We start from the raw sequence: 14,481 nt of genomic DNA, 5'->3' as shown, positions 1-14,481 counted from the left end.
GGGCGGCGGGGAAGACGTCCGGGGCTCGCCAGGCCCACAGGCTTTCCCGGGGCTCGGAGGCCTCAGCCAAGAGGACCCAGGGAGGGTCTCTGTCGTGGCGGTCTCGGGTTCAAGAGAGAGGGAGGAAGAGAAGGAGGGACATAACATGGATGGCCGGGCAGAAAGGCTGACGCGAGGGAGGGGGAACGGTGGCCCCGAGTGCCCGTGCTGCGGCATGAGCCCCTCGCGGGCAGCCTCGTGCCCTGTTTGCCTGGCACCCAGCAGGCGCTCAGAGGGTGCCGCCTCCCCCTCCCTGTCCGGGCCGCACAGTCCAGGCCTTGGGCGCTTCTCTCCCCTGACGCGCCCCGCGGGGCCTCCCCTGCCCTTCCCCCGCAGCACGTCATCCGGGCCCAGAGAGCCATCAACAACGAGATGGCCCACCAGCTGTACGTGCTGCAGGTGCTCACCTTCAACCTCCTCGAGGACCGCATGATGACCAAGATGGACCCCCAGGACCAGGTGAGCGGCCGGCCGAGAGCCAGCGCGGGCCGCGTCGGGACTCGGGACCGGCCGTCCCTACCGTGGCCGAGCCCGGGCCTGGGGGGCGGGGGGGGGGGGGGCTCGTCCTTCTGGCAGCGTCCGGCCTGATGGACTGACCGCCAGTTACGGAACTCGGTGCCTTCCCTCTCGGCCTCCTCCCCTTCCGAGGACCTCATGGAGAGGGCTGTGGGGGCGACATCTGCCCATGACTGCCATCTGGGGGGCTCCATGACGAAAGGACCGAGCAGGGGAGCCCTTCTGTGTCTGCCTGTCTGTCTCTCTCCCTCCCTGTCTCTGTCTCCATCCCTGTCTCTGTCTCTCTCCCTCCCTGTCTCTGTCTCCATCCCTGTCTCTTTCTCTCTCTCTCTCTCTGTCTCTCTCTCTGTCTCTCTCTGTCTCTCTCCGTCTCTCTCTCTCTCCCTCTCTCTCTCTCTCTCTCCCTCCCTGTCTCTGTCTCTCTCCCTCCCTGTCTCTGTCTCCATCCCTGTCTCTTTCTCTCTCTCTCTCTCTGTCTCTCTCTCTGTCTCTCTCTCTGTCTCTCTCTGTCTCTCTCCGTCTCTCTCTCTCTCTCTCTCTCTCTCTCTCTCCCTCCCTCTCTCTGTCTCTCTCTCCCTCCCTGTCTCTGTCTCCATCCCTGTCTCTGTCTCTGTCTCTCTCTCTCCCTCCATCTCTCTGTCTCTCTCTCTCTGTCTCTCCCTCTCTCTGTCTCTTTCTCTGTCTCCTCTCTCCCTCCCTCTGTCTCTGTCTGTCTCTCTATGTGTCTGTCTCTGTCTCTGTCTCTGTCTCTGTGTCTCTCTCCCTCCCTCTCTTTCTCCCTCTCTCTCTCTCCCTCTCTTTCTCTGTCTCTCTCTCTGTCTCTCTCTATCTCTCTCTCTCCCTCTCTCTCTCCCTCTCTCTCTCTCTCTCCCTCTCTCTCTCTCTCTCTCCCTCTCTCTCCTCTCTCTCTCTCTGTCTCTCTCTCTCCCTCTGTCTCTCTCCATCTCTCTCTCTCTCCCTCTCTCTCTGTCTCTCTCTCTGTCTCTCTCTCTCCCTCTGTCTCTCTCCATCTCTCTCTCTCTCCCTCTCTCTCTGTCTCTCTCTCTGTCTCTCTCTCTCTCCCTCCCTCTCTCCCTCTCTCTCTCTCTCTGCCTCTCTCTGTCTCTCTGTCTCTCTCTCTGTCTCTCTCTCCCTCCCTCTCTCTGTCTCTCTCTGTCTCTCTGTCTCTCTCTCTGTCTCTGTCTCTCTCTGTCTCTCTCTCTCTCTGTCTCTGTCTCTCTCTCTCTCTGTCTCCCTCCCTGTCTCTGTCTCTCTCTCTGTCTCTGTCTCTCTGTCTCTCTCTCTCTCTGTCTCTCTGTCTTTCTCTCTCTCTGTCTCCCTCCTGTCTCTGTCTCTCTCTCTGTCTCTGTCAGTCCCTCTCTCTAGCCTAGCCCACACCTCGCCTCTTGCCCCATGCCCGGATCCCCCTGGCACCTACGCTGGCACCTTCCCTGTCCCCTCGGGCACATCAGGGGATGTGATGCATCCCCACAGCCGAGCCCCTCTAGACCTGCCTGTGCCCCAACGTCTGGGCCAGAGTGGGAACGGGACGTCGGAGGGCCATCGGGGCCGAGGTCTGCCTCCTGCAGTTCGTCTGTGGCCACAATGGCAGGGAAGGACGCTGTGGTGGCCGCCTGCCCCGTGGCCTCATCCTGGCCCTTCCTTGGCTCTCGGGCCCTGGAGAACATGGCCCAGCAGGGGTGGAAGCGGGGGGCCTCCTGGGCTGAGGCTGCTGCCTGCAGGGGTTTCTGGAGCCCCTCCGTCTCGGGGCTCCCCTTCCAAGGGACAGGTGTGTGAACCCCACGGGCCACAGCCAGGGCAGAGCAAAGACAGGCTCGGCAGGCCCAAGGGCCGGGGGGGGGCCCGGCCCAGCCTACAAAGGCGAGGATCCTTATCATGATGAGCCATGGCTGGAGGCACAGGCGAGTAGACAGCATTCTGGGCTCGCTGTCAGGAGCCCCTGCTCTAGAATCCTGGCTCTGCAGGACCTAGGACAAGTCCCTTCCCCCTTCAAAGCCTCAGTTTACTCATCACAAGGGGCCCGTCAGAGCGCTCCCCTCAGACCAGTGCTGCAGAAACAATCAGCGGTTCTCTCCTTCCCCATCACAGGCCCAAAGAGACATCATCTTTGAGCTGAGACGCATCGCCTTCGACGCCGAGTGCGAGCCAGCAACAGCAGTGGGAGCATGGAAAAGCGCAAGTCCATGTACACACGGACTACAAAAAGCTGGGCTTCATTGTAAGTACCTGGTGATCTCCGGGCCTGTCCTTGCTGGCCTCAGAGCCTCCTGGCCTCCATCCCAATGAAGCATCCCTGGAAGCTCCTCTGGGCAGAGGCCTCCTTGGAGGGGGGCTCCCCGGGAATGCTCAGCCACTCTCTGGAAGCCAGATCTGGCAGCTCTGGGCCCCGTGTTCGAGGAGGTCCCAGGCAGCACCTCAGATGGCTGCTGTATTTTTGCCCAGGAACCTCAGGGCTCAGGAGAGCTTGTTTTCTTCCTGGTGCATAGACCCCTCAGGGTCTGGCTGGCTATGCAGATCCAGGCTGTCTTCACCTGTCTGTGCCTCCATTGGTGTCAGGTTCTGATGATCTATTTATCAGCATTGGGGGGGGGTTCTGCTTCCGGGGAATCTCCTCCTCTGAGGAACCCCCAGACCCAGACCAGAGGAGTGGGTGAAGCAGCCAGATTTGCCAGAATGAAGAGCTTACAAACCTTCAAACAACGAGCTTACAAACACTTCAAACAACCCCATTTTCCATCCTTGACTCACGTGGAGCCCCCAAACCCCAAGGGGGTGGGATGTTGTCTCGCCCTGGCCTCTTTTCCTGCTGTGGGCTCTCTGGGTCCCAGAGAGAGGGAGGAGGCTCCTATTTCTGACCTTGGCCTCGTCTCTTGGAGCAACATTGATGCTGGAGGGGAAAGCCATCATGTGTACCGCTTCCTTGGGGTTCTTATCGTCTGGGAGGGAGGGTGGCTTTGGCTTCCAGGCCCCATCTGCGTCCTTCCCTGCCCCTTCTCTCCTGGCCTTGGTGGTCTCCCTCAGCCCATGTCGTCTTCCTTCAGGAGGAAGCCAGCCCTCCGCAGGACACATTCTTGTGCCTCTCCACTCTTTTTTTTTTTAGAATATTTTTCCAACGTTGCAAGATTCATGATCTCCCTCCTCCCCTCCCAAAGCCAACAAGTAGTTCCGGGTTCTCCATGTATCAGTGTTCAAAATCTATTTCCATGTCATTCATATGTGCAATAGAGCGATCCTTTAACATCAAAACCCTATCACATCCTTATCGTACCACATGCTTGATCATGTTTTTCTTCTGCGTTTCTGCTCCCACAGTTCTTTCTCTCTCTATGGATACATTCTCTTCCCTAAATCTATCGCGATTGACCTGGGTCATTGCATTGCTGCTAGTAGAGAAGTCCATTACATTAGATTTGCTACAATGTATCAGTGTCTGTGTACAATGTTCTCCTGGTTCTGCTCCTTTCACTCTGCATCAGTTCCTGGAGGTCCTTCCAGTTCACATGGAATCCCTCCAGGTCATTATTCCTTTGAGCAAAATAATATTCCATCACCAACACATACCACAGTTTCTTCAGCCATTCCCCAATGGAAGGGCAGCCCCTCATTTTCCAATTTTTTCCACCACAAAGAGCACAGCTATGAATGTTCTTGTACAAGTCTTTTCCCTTATGATCTCTTTGGGGTATAAACCCAGCAGAGATATGGCTGGGTCAAAGGGCAGTGTCTCTCCAGTCCTTGAAGACACAGCCGAGCCGCTGTGTAACATGGGTGCCACCATTTTGCTTCTGGCATGGGACCATCCATCCAGACTTGGAAGTAACCCAATGTGGCAGAAACGGTAGAAGCGCCCCCTGAGCTGGCTGTCCACCGCACACCCCCAGGACTGCCCACAGACTCCCGTGACTGCAGCAGGCTTTGGGGTCCAGTGCATGACTCACTCTCCCTTCTGAGACCAGCATGCCTAGCTCTTTTTCCCTGACAGACCTTCTGGAAAAATTGGGCTCATGCTGCCAATACCGCCCCATTGCCTCAGGGGGAGGCTTTGAAGGATGGTTTGGAGGTCCGTCCGTCCCAGGCTTTGAGGCTCCATCCCAAGAAGCCCTCATTTGCTTCATTGTCCTCCGAAGCTCGCAGGACACAGCCAATGGCCCCATTGCCTTCTGGGGGCCCTTTGTGGGGGAATCCCTTTCAATGATGCTCTCCTCACATTTCCTGACAGGCAGGGCCTTCTCTGGGAGGCCAAAGAGGGCCAATGATGGCCGCCTCTGAAGCTCTCCATGAGATGGCCCATCGGAGCAGCCTGAGGGAAGGAAGTGGGGACCCAGGAGGCTGGGGATGGGCCCAGGGCCCGTGGCCAGCTCCTCCTCCAAGCCTGGATTCCAAGGGAACAATCATGGAAATGCTGGATTTCAAGGAGGAGGCCCATCCTTCCTGGTGTTGGGCCCACTGGAACATGCTAACACATTCGCCTGCTGCCTGGGATAGAGACAGAGCTGGCCCCCGAAGGATGGGGGGCTGCTCTGGGAGGGCCTGGCGGGCAGGAGAAACGTCCATCTCGGCCTTCTCTGCCAGGAACGGAGCCTCTCGCTGGCTTGTTGAGGTCACGAAGGGGTCACACCGCGCGCCCCAAAGGCAGGAGGGCCTGGACCGCCCCGGGGTCCGCTGGGGGAGGGCCGTCCTCCGAGGCCGTGACCCCATTGGAGAGGGGGCAGGAGGGGGTCCGAGAGAAGCTGGAGAGAACCAGGGCTCGGCTTGAGGCCCGAGTGGTCATCTTGTTGTTTGGTCCCGTCTGCTTCCAGAGATCCCGGAGGGGTCGGCCACCTCTGCTCCACCCATTCTACAGAGAGGAAACCGACAGGGTCCCAGCAGAGAGGTGTCTGTGGGCCAGACTCGAACCCAGGACCTTCCACCTCTCGGGCTAACCACCCACTGAGCTACCTCACTGCTACCGAGTGCGTTTCTTGAAATAAGACCACGCTGAAGTTTGTCTTCCCTCCCCTGGACCCCGGGGCGGGGGAGGGGCCGGGGCCGGGGCCAGGGCCGGGGCCGGGGCGGGCCCTTCGGAGCCACCAGCCTCTCCATGAAGCTCACCCTCTTCTCCGGCGGGGCTTGTGGCCTGCGTGATCCAAGAGCGCCGAGGACGGCATCATGGCCGACGTCCGAACTCTCGGGCCGGGAACGTGGCGCAGTCGACGCGTCGGGCCCAGGCGGGCGACGCGGGGCTGCCTGGTCTGTGCTTGGGGGGAGCCTGCCGAGGCGGCTCTCCACCCAGGGAGCCGGGAAGACGCGAGTTCCGGTCCCACCGCGGCTGGCTGGCGTGGCCACGCTGCGGCCCCTCTGGGTCTCGGGCCTCTCCCGGACCTGTTTCCAAGTTGTCCTCGATGGCTCTGAGGCTGTCCACACAGAGAAGGCACAGTGGGGGGACTCGAGGTCGTCTGGAAGTGCGCCCATTTCCCAGAGGAGTGTTAGCTTTGTGTGTCTGAGGGTGGCATTCGAGGCCCCCGAGAGGCCTGTGCTTGTTGGCAGAAGGGAAGGGAGGCAGCCCCCAGGGATGTGGGCGTCCGCATCGGGGAGGACCCCGGGGTGGCCCACACTAAGCGAAGGAAAGCCAAGAGCGGGGTTCCCGCGTCCCAGGTCTCCGTCGTTGGCGGGTCCTTGGGCCGGGCCCCTCGGCCTGCTGAGAGAGGACCCCTGGGGCGCCCGCCTGCCTCCTCCCAGCACCCTGACGCTGCTTGGGGTAGGGTTCAAGCTGGGTGGAGCAGGGATGGGGGAGGGGAGGGAGAGCCGTGGGAGCTTCTGGTGGCAGAATCGCCGGTGACCGCCCCCCCCCTCCCTGCACTCGGCCTTCCCTCTTCCTCTCTCCCGTCTTCGCTGAGAAAGGCCAGTGTTGGGGGCTGCTCTGGGAGGGCCTGGCGGGCAGGAGAAACGTCCAGAGCTCGTTCGCAAGGACCAGCCGGGAGAAGCTGGCTCGGGACCCGCAGCTGAGGACGGGCCAGCAGAGAGCCTGGAGGAGCCCGGCCGGCCCCCGGCCCCTGCCCTCTGCCCTCTGCCCTCTGGGCCCTGTGAGCCCGGCCCCGGCCCCTGCCCTCTGCCCTCTGCCCTCTGCCCTCTGCCGCCCAGGCCCTGTGAGCCCGGCCCCGGCCCCTGCCCTCTGCCCTCTGCCCTCTGCCGCCCAGGCCCTGTGAGCCCGGCCCCGGCCCCTGCCCTCTGCCCTCTGCCGCCCAGGCCCTGTGAGCCCGGCCCCGGCCCCTGCCCTCTGCCCTCTGCCCTCTGGGCCCTGTGAGCCCGGCCCCGGCCCCTGCCCTCTGCCCTCTGCCCTCTGCCGCCCAGGCCCTGTGAGCCCGGCCCCGGCCCCTGCCCTCTGCCCTCTGCCGCCCAGGCCCTGTGAGCCCGGCCCCGGCCCCTGCCCTCTGCCCTCTGCCCTCTGCCGCCCAGGCCCTGTGAGCCCGGCCGGGCCCCGGCCCCTGCCCTCTGCCCTCTGGGCCCTGCGAGCCTGGCCCCTGCCCTCTGCCCTCTGCCCTCTGCCGCCCGGGTCCTGTGAGCCAGGCCCCTGCCCTCTGCCCTCTGCCCTCTGCTGCCCGGGCCCTGTAAGCCCGGTCCCTGCCCTCTGCCCTCTGCCGCACAGGCCCTGTGAGCCCGGCCCCTGCCCTCTGCCCTCTGCCCTCTGCCGCACAGGCCCTGTGAGCCCGGCCCCTGCCCTCTGCCCTCTTCCCTCTGCCACCCGGGCCTTGTCAGCCCGGCCGGGCCTCGGCCTCTTGGTGCCCGACCCCAGCCCAGACCTCGGGGCCTCTCCCAGAGCCGTGCGGGCCCCGCCTCTGCCCTCGGTGCCCAGGGGGTGCCCAGTGCTCCGTGCCAGGGCCCTGGAGGCGGCCACAGGAGAGGGTGGGGCCACGGCGTAGCCGGAGGCAGAAAAGGCTCAGGACCGAGAGGAGCGTAGCTGCTCTGGGAGCCACCCTGGCCTCCCCGGCCTGCCCTTCGCTTCTGTGACTCAGGAGCTCGGGGAGCCCAGAAGCCGGGGCAGCCGGCCCGAGGGAGGCCGTCACCCCTTCCGCGGCCCCAGGCTGCGCCCCGCGCCAGGCGGCCTCCTCGGAGGGTTTCCAAAGCCGGCGGCCAGCAGCTCTCCCCATCCTTCCCCGGCCTCCCGGCACCCTGCGCTGTGCTCACTAGAGGGCGCTCCGACACCCGCAGGAGGAGGCTGACCCGCCTTCTGCCTCGCCTCTCCCTGCCGGATGTCCCAGAGGGATCCCGAGCAGGGCCGCCGGGACCCTCACCCGGCCCCGTTCGCAGGTGGAGAGCCCGGCGTGGGGGCGAGCTCGGGCACAGGGCTGGACGCGCGGTGCCCGTCTGCCTGTCTCACTCTCCGTCTGTCCGTCTGTCGTCCCTCCCCCTCCGACTCTGTCCTCGGATCTGTCCTCGTCCGTCAGGAGTCCGGGCGACGCGGCTTCTGTGTGGCAGGCCTCGTCATGGCCCGCCGGGCCGCCTCGGCTCAGCACCGCCCCGAGCGGCCCTCGGGCCGGAGCCAGAGGTGGGGCCTGGCCGGACAGCGAAGGCGCCTCGTGCCCTGCGGCTCAGCAGTGCGGGCGTGCGCCGGGCCGGCCCTCCTCTCTGAGCTCCCTCCCAGGCCTCCGCAGCAGACCTTCCGTCGCCCCCTCCAGCGTCCGTCCGGGGGCTTCTCTGAACTCCAGCCAGGAACGGAGCGAGATCCGGGCCGGGACGTTTGGTGCCCGGCCAACGCTGCCCCCGCGGACCCCGCTGAGCCTCCGCCGCTCCTCTGGAAGGGCCGGGACGGGGCAGAGCCGCGAGGAGGCTGGGATGGGAGCCGCCCTTGGAGCTGGGGGGCCGCACGCCGCGGCAGAGGAGCCGAGGCAGGCTCTGGGGCTGCCTGGACCCACCCTGACGGCCCGGGAGACGGGAAGGCCCCGTCGGGGTTCTCTGGGGCACGTTGGGAGCCCGACAGACGCTTCGCTCGGTTGCCGGGTGCCGCCGGGGGGCCTCCTCGTCCCCCGTGTCAGCCCGTCTCGGGCCCTGAGCCCGGGAGGAATCGGCTCGGCCGGCCCCAGCACGATGCGCCTTGGCTGGACGCCGGGAGCACTCCAGAACCTGGCGGCCGGGGCCCAGGAGGCCTCGCTCTCCCCTGCCCGGGACGGCCCGGAGCGGGGAGGAGGCTCTCGTCTGCCCGGCTAGCCGCAGGGCCGACCCGTCCTTGACGCTCCCCGGCGAGCGGCCTGACGAGCCGTCTAGCCCTGTTAGGGCGATGCCGGGCGCGGCCAGGACCTTCGCCCGGAGCGGCCGCCTCCCCTCGGCCGGCTCCCTCCTGCTCCGGGCCGGGGGGCCGGGGGCGCCCCGCTCCCAGCCAGTTGGCAGGCTCTGGGCGAGGCGTTGGGGTTCAGAGGCGGCGAGAGGCCAGAGCTCGGCCCCGAGGGCCAGACTTTGGGGCCGAGACGGATCCCAGGGGGTGGCCGGGGAGGGCAGGCGGGCCAGCCGGCACAGAAAGGCCCCCGCGAGCCGGACGTGTGGGTGTCCGTCGTGGCAGCACGCGGGGGGCGCAGAGCTCGCCTCCTCTGCAGGGGATTCTCCAGGGCGCGTCTGGCGCCACAGAGCCGAGGAGGCGCCTGGCACGTCGCGTCGGAGGACCCCAGAGAGGCGGAGGCGGGAGCCCTTCTCGTAGGCCGCACCGGGGGCCTGGAAGGTGGCCTCGAGGTCAGTCGGCCGGGAGAGTCCGCTGGAGGTCTCTTTCCTTGAATGGGTCGCAGCCCCCCTTGGAAGGGAGAAGCGCTCGTCGCCGTCCTTGGCTGCGGCGCGGGCGTCACGGTGCCCGAAGAGAAGCCCGGGCAGTCCGTCCAAGCGCTTGGCGGTGCGATTTCAAGGCCGGGAGAGCAAAACAACAACCAGAAAAGCCCTGACAGGAAAATGAGCCGACGAGCTCCGGGTCACAAACAAGGAGACGGGAAGAGGCAGCTCCGGCCGGCGCGGCACGGCCGGACGAGGACGCCCTTCATCATGGCGGTTTGCCACCGGACAATTGTTGGCGTTTCGACGGTCTGGCAGAGGAAGGCTGAGATGCTCGGCCAGCTGCCGTCCGTCATCCACGGGGGGTGAAGGAGCTCCGTGGCTCGCCGGAAATTCAAGCACGTTTCTTTTGGCCTCCTACACCCGTTAGGAGTCGTGGTTAGCAGCCCCGAGTTCAAAGCCAGCCCCAGACACTTCCTGGCTGTGGGACCCTGGACAAGTCCCTTCCCCTCTGTCTGCCCGTTTCCTCACCTACAAAATGAGGACGACGAGAGCACCTTGCTCAGGGCTGTTGCAAGGGTTGAACGTGATAACGACTGGAGTGTGCGTAGCACAATGCCTGGCACATAGTAGGTGCTATAGAAATGCTATTGTCGCTGGACTGTGGCGAGAGCTGAGGTTCTGGAAAACCAGGGGATCCTGAGGAAGGACCAGCGTTCATCTGGTCCCTGTCTGTCCTGCCAGTCTGCCCTCGAGCCGTGCCAGCGTCCGGGCTCACAGATAACTAGCCAAGCATTTCTTCAGAGACCGGGAAATTGAGTGGTTGGGTTTTCTGACTGCAGGGAAACTTAGGCGGGGGCGTCCCGTGGGGCGCCGCTGCGCCGCCTCATTGGGGCCCGGCGGTCATCCCACCCACTTGTCTTCTCCAGATGTCCGTACCCGGGCCTGCCAGCCGTGCAGCTTTCTCCGGACTTCTGTCTGCTTTCAGAAAGTCTATTCAGACTTTTTTTTTTTGGCATGGCTGTACCTGGATGGCCTCTCAAGTTGCTTTCCATCTCAGGGAGGGAGAGAATTTGGAACTCAACGTTTTTAGAGTGGATGTTAAAAGTTGTTTTTACATGTAATTGGGAAAAATAAAATATTACATTTTGAAAAGGAGAAGTTACAAAAAGAGATTCTATTCCGTCATGATTATTTGAACAGAAAAACGTAGAGATCATCAATGATCTTTCGAGGGGTTTTTCCTACTCTTTCCTTTCTTACACTGCTGCAGAGTCCTAGATAATTCTAAGTGGGGTTCCTTGATGCATAATATGTCTTCTGTTCACACTATTTTTATTCGGCCTAGAAGCTTTGGCATTTGGCAATCACATTTCTGGGAATATTAAATGTGGGGTTTCTTTCAGGTGGTGACCTGTGGACTCTTTCAATTTGCCTGCAAGTTCCAACAGTTCTGGGTAGTTTCTTCCTCGATTTCTTAGCATGTGGTATAGACAAGCTTTTTGTTTAATTATACTTTCTTGGAGAATACAATGATTTTAAAATTATCTGCACTCATCTTGTTTCCTAGTTTAGTCCTTTTTGAAACTAGATGTAGTATGTTTTGTTCCCATTTTTCAGTAGTCTGATTTTGCTTTAAATGTCTCATTATAGCATTGCATTTTTTAGTTCTCTCCTCACTCGCCCCCACCCCCATATTGGTTTGTTGGGGTTTTTTTTCCAATGTCTACTACTTGGTAAGATTTTCCAGTTTCTATTCTAAACTTTCTCTTATCCATCCAAATTTCCCTTTAAAGGCCTACTTTGAAAGTTTCTCTCTTCCTTTTTTTATTTGAGCAGGCTTTCTATTCCCTTTTAGTCCTTAGGACAAATATCATCTTTTTCCTAATATTCTATTTGCAATTTGGTCAACTAGATGGCCCAGTGGATAGAGTGCCAGGCCTGATATGGTCAGGAAGATCCTAGTTCGAGCTTGTCCTGTAACACTTAGCTGGGCGACTCTAGGCAAGTCACTTCACCCTGTTTGCCCCGGTTTCCTCACCTGGAAAATGACGCAAAGAAAGAAGTGGCGACCCCTCCTATCTCTGCCAAGAAAACCCCAAAAGGGGATCACAACGTCCTACATGACTGAAGTGACTAAACAACAAAAACTTGCAGTTTAGGAAGGTTGGTGTGGGGCAGCCAACGTGGGAGAGTCTAGCGTGTGGACATTGGGCTCAAGGTGGGCATTTGAATCCTGCCAGACAGCCGTGGATCACTGGCTTCTTTCTCTGTGCCGTCCTTGTCCCCCCCCTCCCCTTTGGCATTGGTGGCTTCCTGGGGGCCCTTCTAGCCCATCCTTCTGCTTCCACAGTCCCACGTTTTCCTCATCTGGAATTTTGTCCCAGAGGTGCTTTAAACGATTGTATTTTGTCATCGCAGGTGCCTTCTCTCATTTCTTCAGACTCTTCATTAGGACTGGCAGGTCTCCTTTACAGTGCCAGGCCTTCTGGGCAGCCCCAGGGCTACTGGACGGTGGCTGAGCCCCCTACAGAGCTCTCCGCCCTCGGTCTAGGCGAGGAGCCCCATTGATGGAGCCTCGGGCCCTTCCTTTTCCGGGCTGTTCCAGGAGAAATGCGTTTCTCTTGTCCCATTGCGTGCTTCCTCTTTTTCTCTATAGGACAAAGCCTGCCACTTTCCCCTCCTTGGGTCCCCAGGCCCGAGGGTTGTGCCTTGCATGGCGTGGCGTGGTTTGGATAGTTAACTCGGTGGTCTGGGCCGTGGAGGAGAGATTGCGGGGGGCTGCTGTTCGCCTCCCTCCCTCCTCTGGACGGAGCCCCCCATCTTCGGGGAGGCATCGGGAGACGCTGGCTGAGCCCGGGCAGTGGTTCGGGGGGGGCAGGAGGGGCCCCGTGTCTGGACGAGGCCGCTGACGTGTCCCTCTGCTTGTCCGTCCACAGAACCATGTGAACCCGGCCATGGACTTCACGCAGACGCCCCCCCGGCATGCTGGCCCTCGACAACATGCTCTACTTCGCCAAACACCACCAGGACGCCTACATCCGGGTAAGTCCCGGCCGCGTCTCCCAGCCACTCGCTCATTGTTCTGTGAAGCCAGCAGGAGCCGCTTGGATCAAGCCTTTGGGGCCGCGCGATGTGCCGCGATCTAAAGGCAGAGAGTCGGCGGCCCCTCGCCTCCTTGGATCCCCGGGAGAGGGCCTGGCGCTGGTCCTGGAGAGCTGGGGGCCTCCCCGGAGGCGCCCCTTTCCCTCAGGGTCTCTGGCCGTCGTTGGAGCCCTAAAAGAGGCCGACGGTGGGCAGAGCTCGCTGGCCGCCAGAGAGAGGGGGCAGCCCTAGGAAAGGGCCCGACGGGAGCCACGCCTGCGCCCTGGCATCTCTGGCTCTGCCCTCTGGTGGGCACCCCCGAGACACGAACCCCCCAAAATGGGGGCCCGCTGCCCAGGGAGGCTGCAGCTTTCTGCTCAGGGGACGTGGGCCGCGGCCTGGGCTCTGTAATCACAGGGCATAGCGTGCAACTCAAATGAACAATGAAGGAAATGATGGGAGTAAAGCTCCAAGGCTCATCCTTCTCGCCCCCCTCCCTTTATTCCCCTAGGGGCCTCTTCAGCCATTTGCTCCTGGCTCATTGATTTCTCTCTCAGCCTCGCTGTCCACTCAGGCCCCCTCGAGTCTTCTCTGTTCAGCTCTCTCAGATTCTGTCCATCCCTTTCTTGGTCAAGATACCCGGGGGATCCGGAGCAACAACATAAGCCTGCCAGGTTGGCCCTGGAAATGGATTTGTCTGTTTGCCCAGAAATATTGGGAAAAATGGTGGAGAGGGGCAGCTCGATCACTCGGTGATGGGTGATGGAGTGCCAGACCTGGGGATGGGAGGTCCTGGGTTCCAATCTACCCTCAGATACTTCCTTGATCAAGGGTAACCCTGGTTGAATCACTGCCTAGCTCGTACCACTCTTCTGCCTTGGAATCAATACACAGTATTGATTCTAAGATGGAAGGCGAGGGGGAAGGATGGAAGGAAGAAGGGAAGGAAGGAAGGAAGGAAGGAAGGAAGGAAGGAAGGAAGGAAGGAAGGAAGGAAGGAAGGAAGGAAGGAAGGAAGGAAGGAAGGAAGGAAGGATGAAGGCAGGGAGGGAGAGACAGGAAGGAAAGAAGGAAGGAGGGAAGGAAGGGAGGGTAGAAGGAACGAGGGAAGAAGGGAGGAAGAAGGAAAAAAGGAAGTGAGTTCTCTGTTCCTCTTTTTGTCCGAGGGCCCCAGCCTTAGGGATGGGCTTGTTATCACCAGCCTGGAGCAGGGGAATTAGCCCAGAGGAGGCGATTCAAGTTGAATGGAGGCCACCTGGAAGAGTGAGGTCAATGGCCCCCATTTCTGGCCTATCCCAGCCTCACTGGTCATTTCAGGGCCATATTTCATGCCTAGGAGAAGAGGACAGTCAGTGGATCATATCTGGGCCAGAGTCAGTTTCCTGTCCTGCCCTTAGGTACATCCTGGTTGTGTGACCCTGGGCAAGTCTCCTGAAGACTCCTCAAGTCTGTAAAACTATGGGGTTGGACCCAGTGGTCTTGAAGGTCCCTTCCAGCTCTAATTGTCTGAACCTCTGATCCACCAGTTAGAAACAGACAGTGCTAATGGTGACAGATCTTCTTTCTGGAATGCTCTAAGACCACATTGGTCCTTCCCATGAGCCCTATAAAGTTAGGGAACATTATCTCCATTATACAGATGAGGCCACTGAGGATCTGAGGGGTAAAGCAGGATCCTCATGATCATCCAGATCACTCAGCTAGTTCATATTAGAGGCAGGACTTGAACCCAGGTCTTCCTGAGCCCCGGCCCCCACTTTCCTTGGTGCCCTCCATGAGTCAGTGCATCCCTGGTTCCCCAGTGAAGTGTCCATAAGGGCGGGTGCATGGCAGCTTTCCATCTGGCGAGCCAGCTCAGCCTTTCCTTTCCTTCTAGCTCATCTTTTGACGGGCTCCTGAAGGGCAGGGCCCGGGACAGCTTCTCTCTTTGCATTCTCAGCATCTACCCCGCAGCAGACACTTCGTTGATGCTCCTTGAATTAATTGATGGGAGTCTTCACAGCACTCAGAAGCCCAGAGGAGCCACAGAGGAGAGCTCAAGGTCCTGGCCCTTTGCACCCGCTCCACCTTCTCGAACCACTCAAACCCGCTAAGTCTGACCCTCGTCGGGAG

At 60.8% G+C, this 14,481-nt stretch overlaps 1 protein-coding gene across 1 annotated transcript in view; it reads left to right on the top strand.

Moving 5' to 3' along the window:
- ELMO1 (engulfment and cell motility 1) overlaps window positions 1-14,481 on the top strand; it is a 249,632-nt gene that overhangs the window by 97,200 nt on the left and 137,951 nt on the right. The window contains 6 exon segments of the mRNA XM_056804107.1: window positions 376-498; window positions 2,644-2,698; window positions 2,701-2,745; window positions 2,748-2,773; window positions 12,225-12,260; window positions 12,262-12,330. Of these exon segments, the coding sequence (XP_056660085.1) occupies window positions 376-498; window positions 2,644-2,698; window positions 2,701-2,745; window positions 2,748-2,773; window positions 12,225-12,260; window positions 12,262-12,330 (354 nt within the window).

Source organism: Monodelphis domestica, chromosome 7 (assembly GCF_027887165.1).
Source record: "Monodelphis domestica isolate mMonDom1 chromosome 7, mMonDom1.pri, whole genome shotgun sequence".
Taxonomy (NCBI): Eukaryota; Metazoa; Chordata; class Mammalia; order Didelphimorphia; family Didelphidae; genus Monodelphis; species Monodelphis domestica.
Note: the sequence above shows the minus strand (reverse complement) of the source record. Positions and strands in the feature narration are given on the sequence as shown.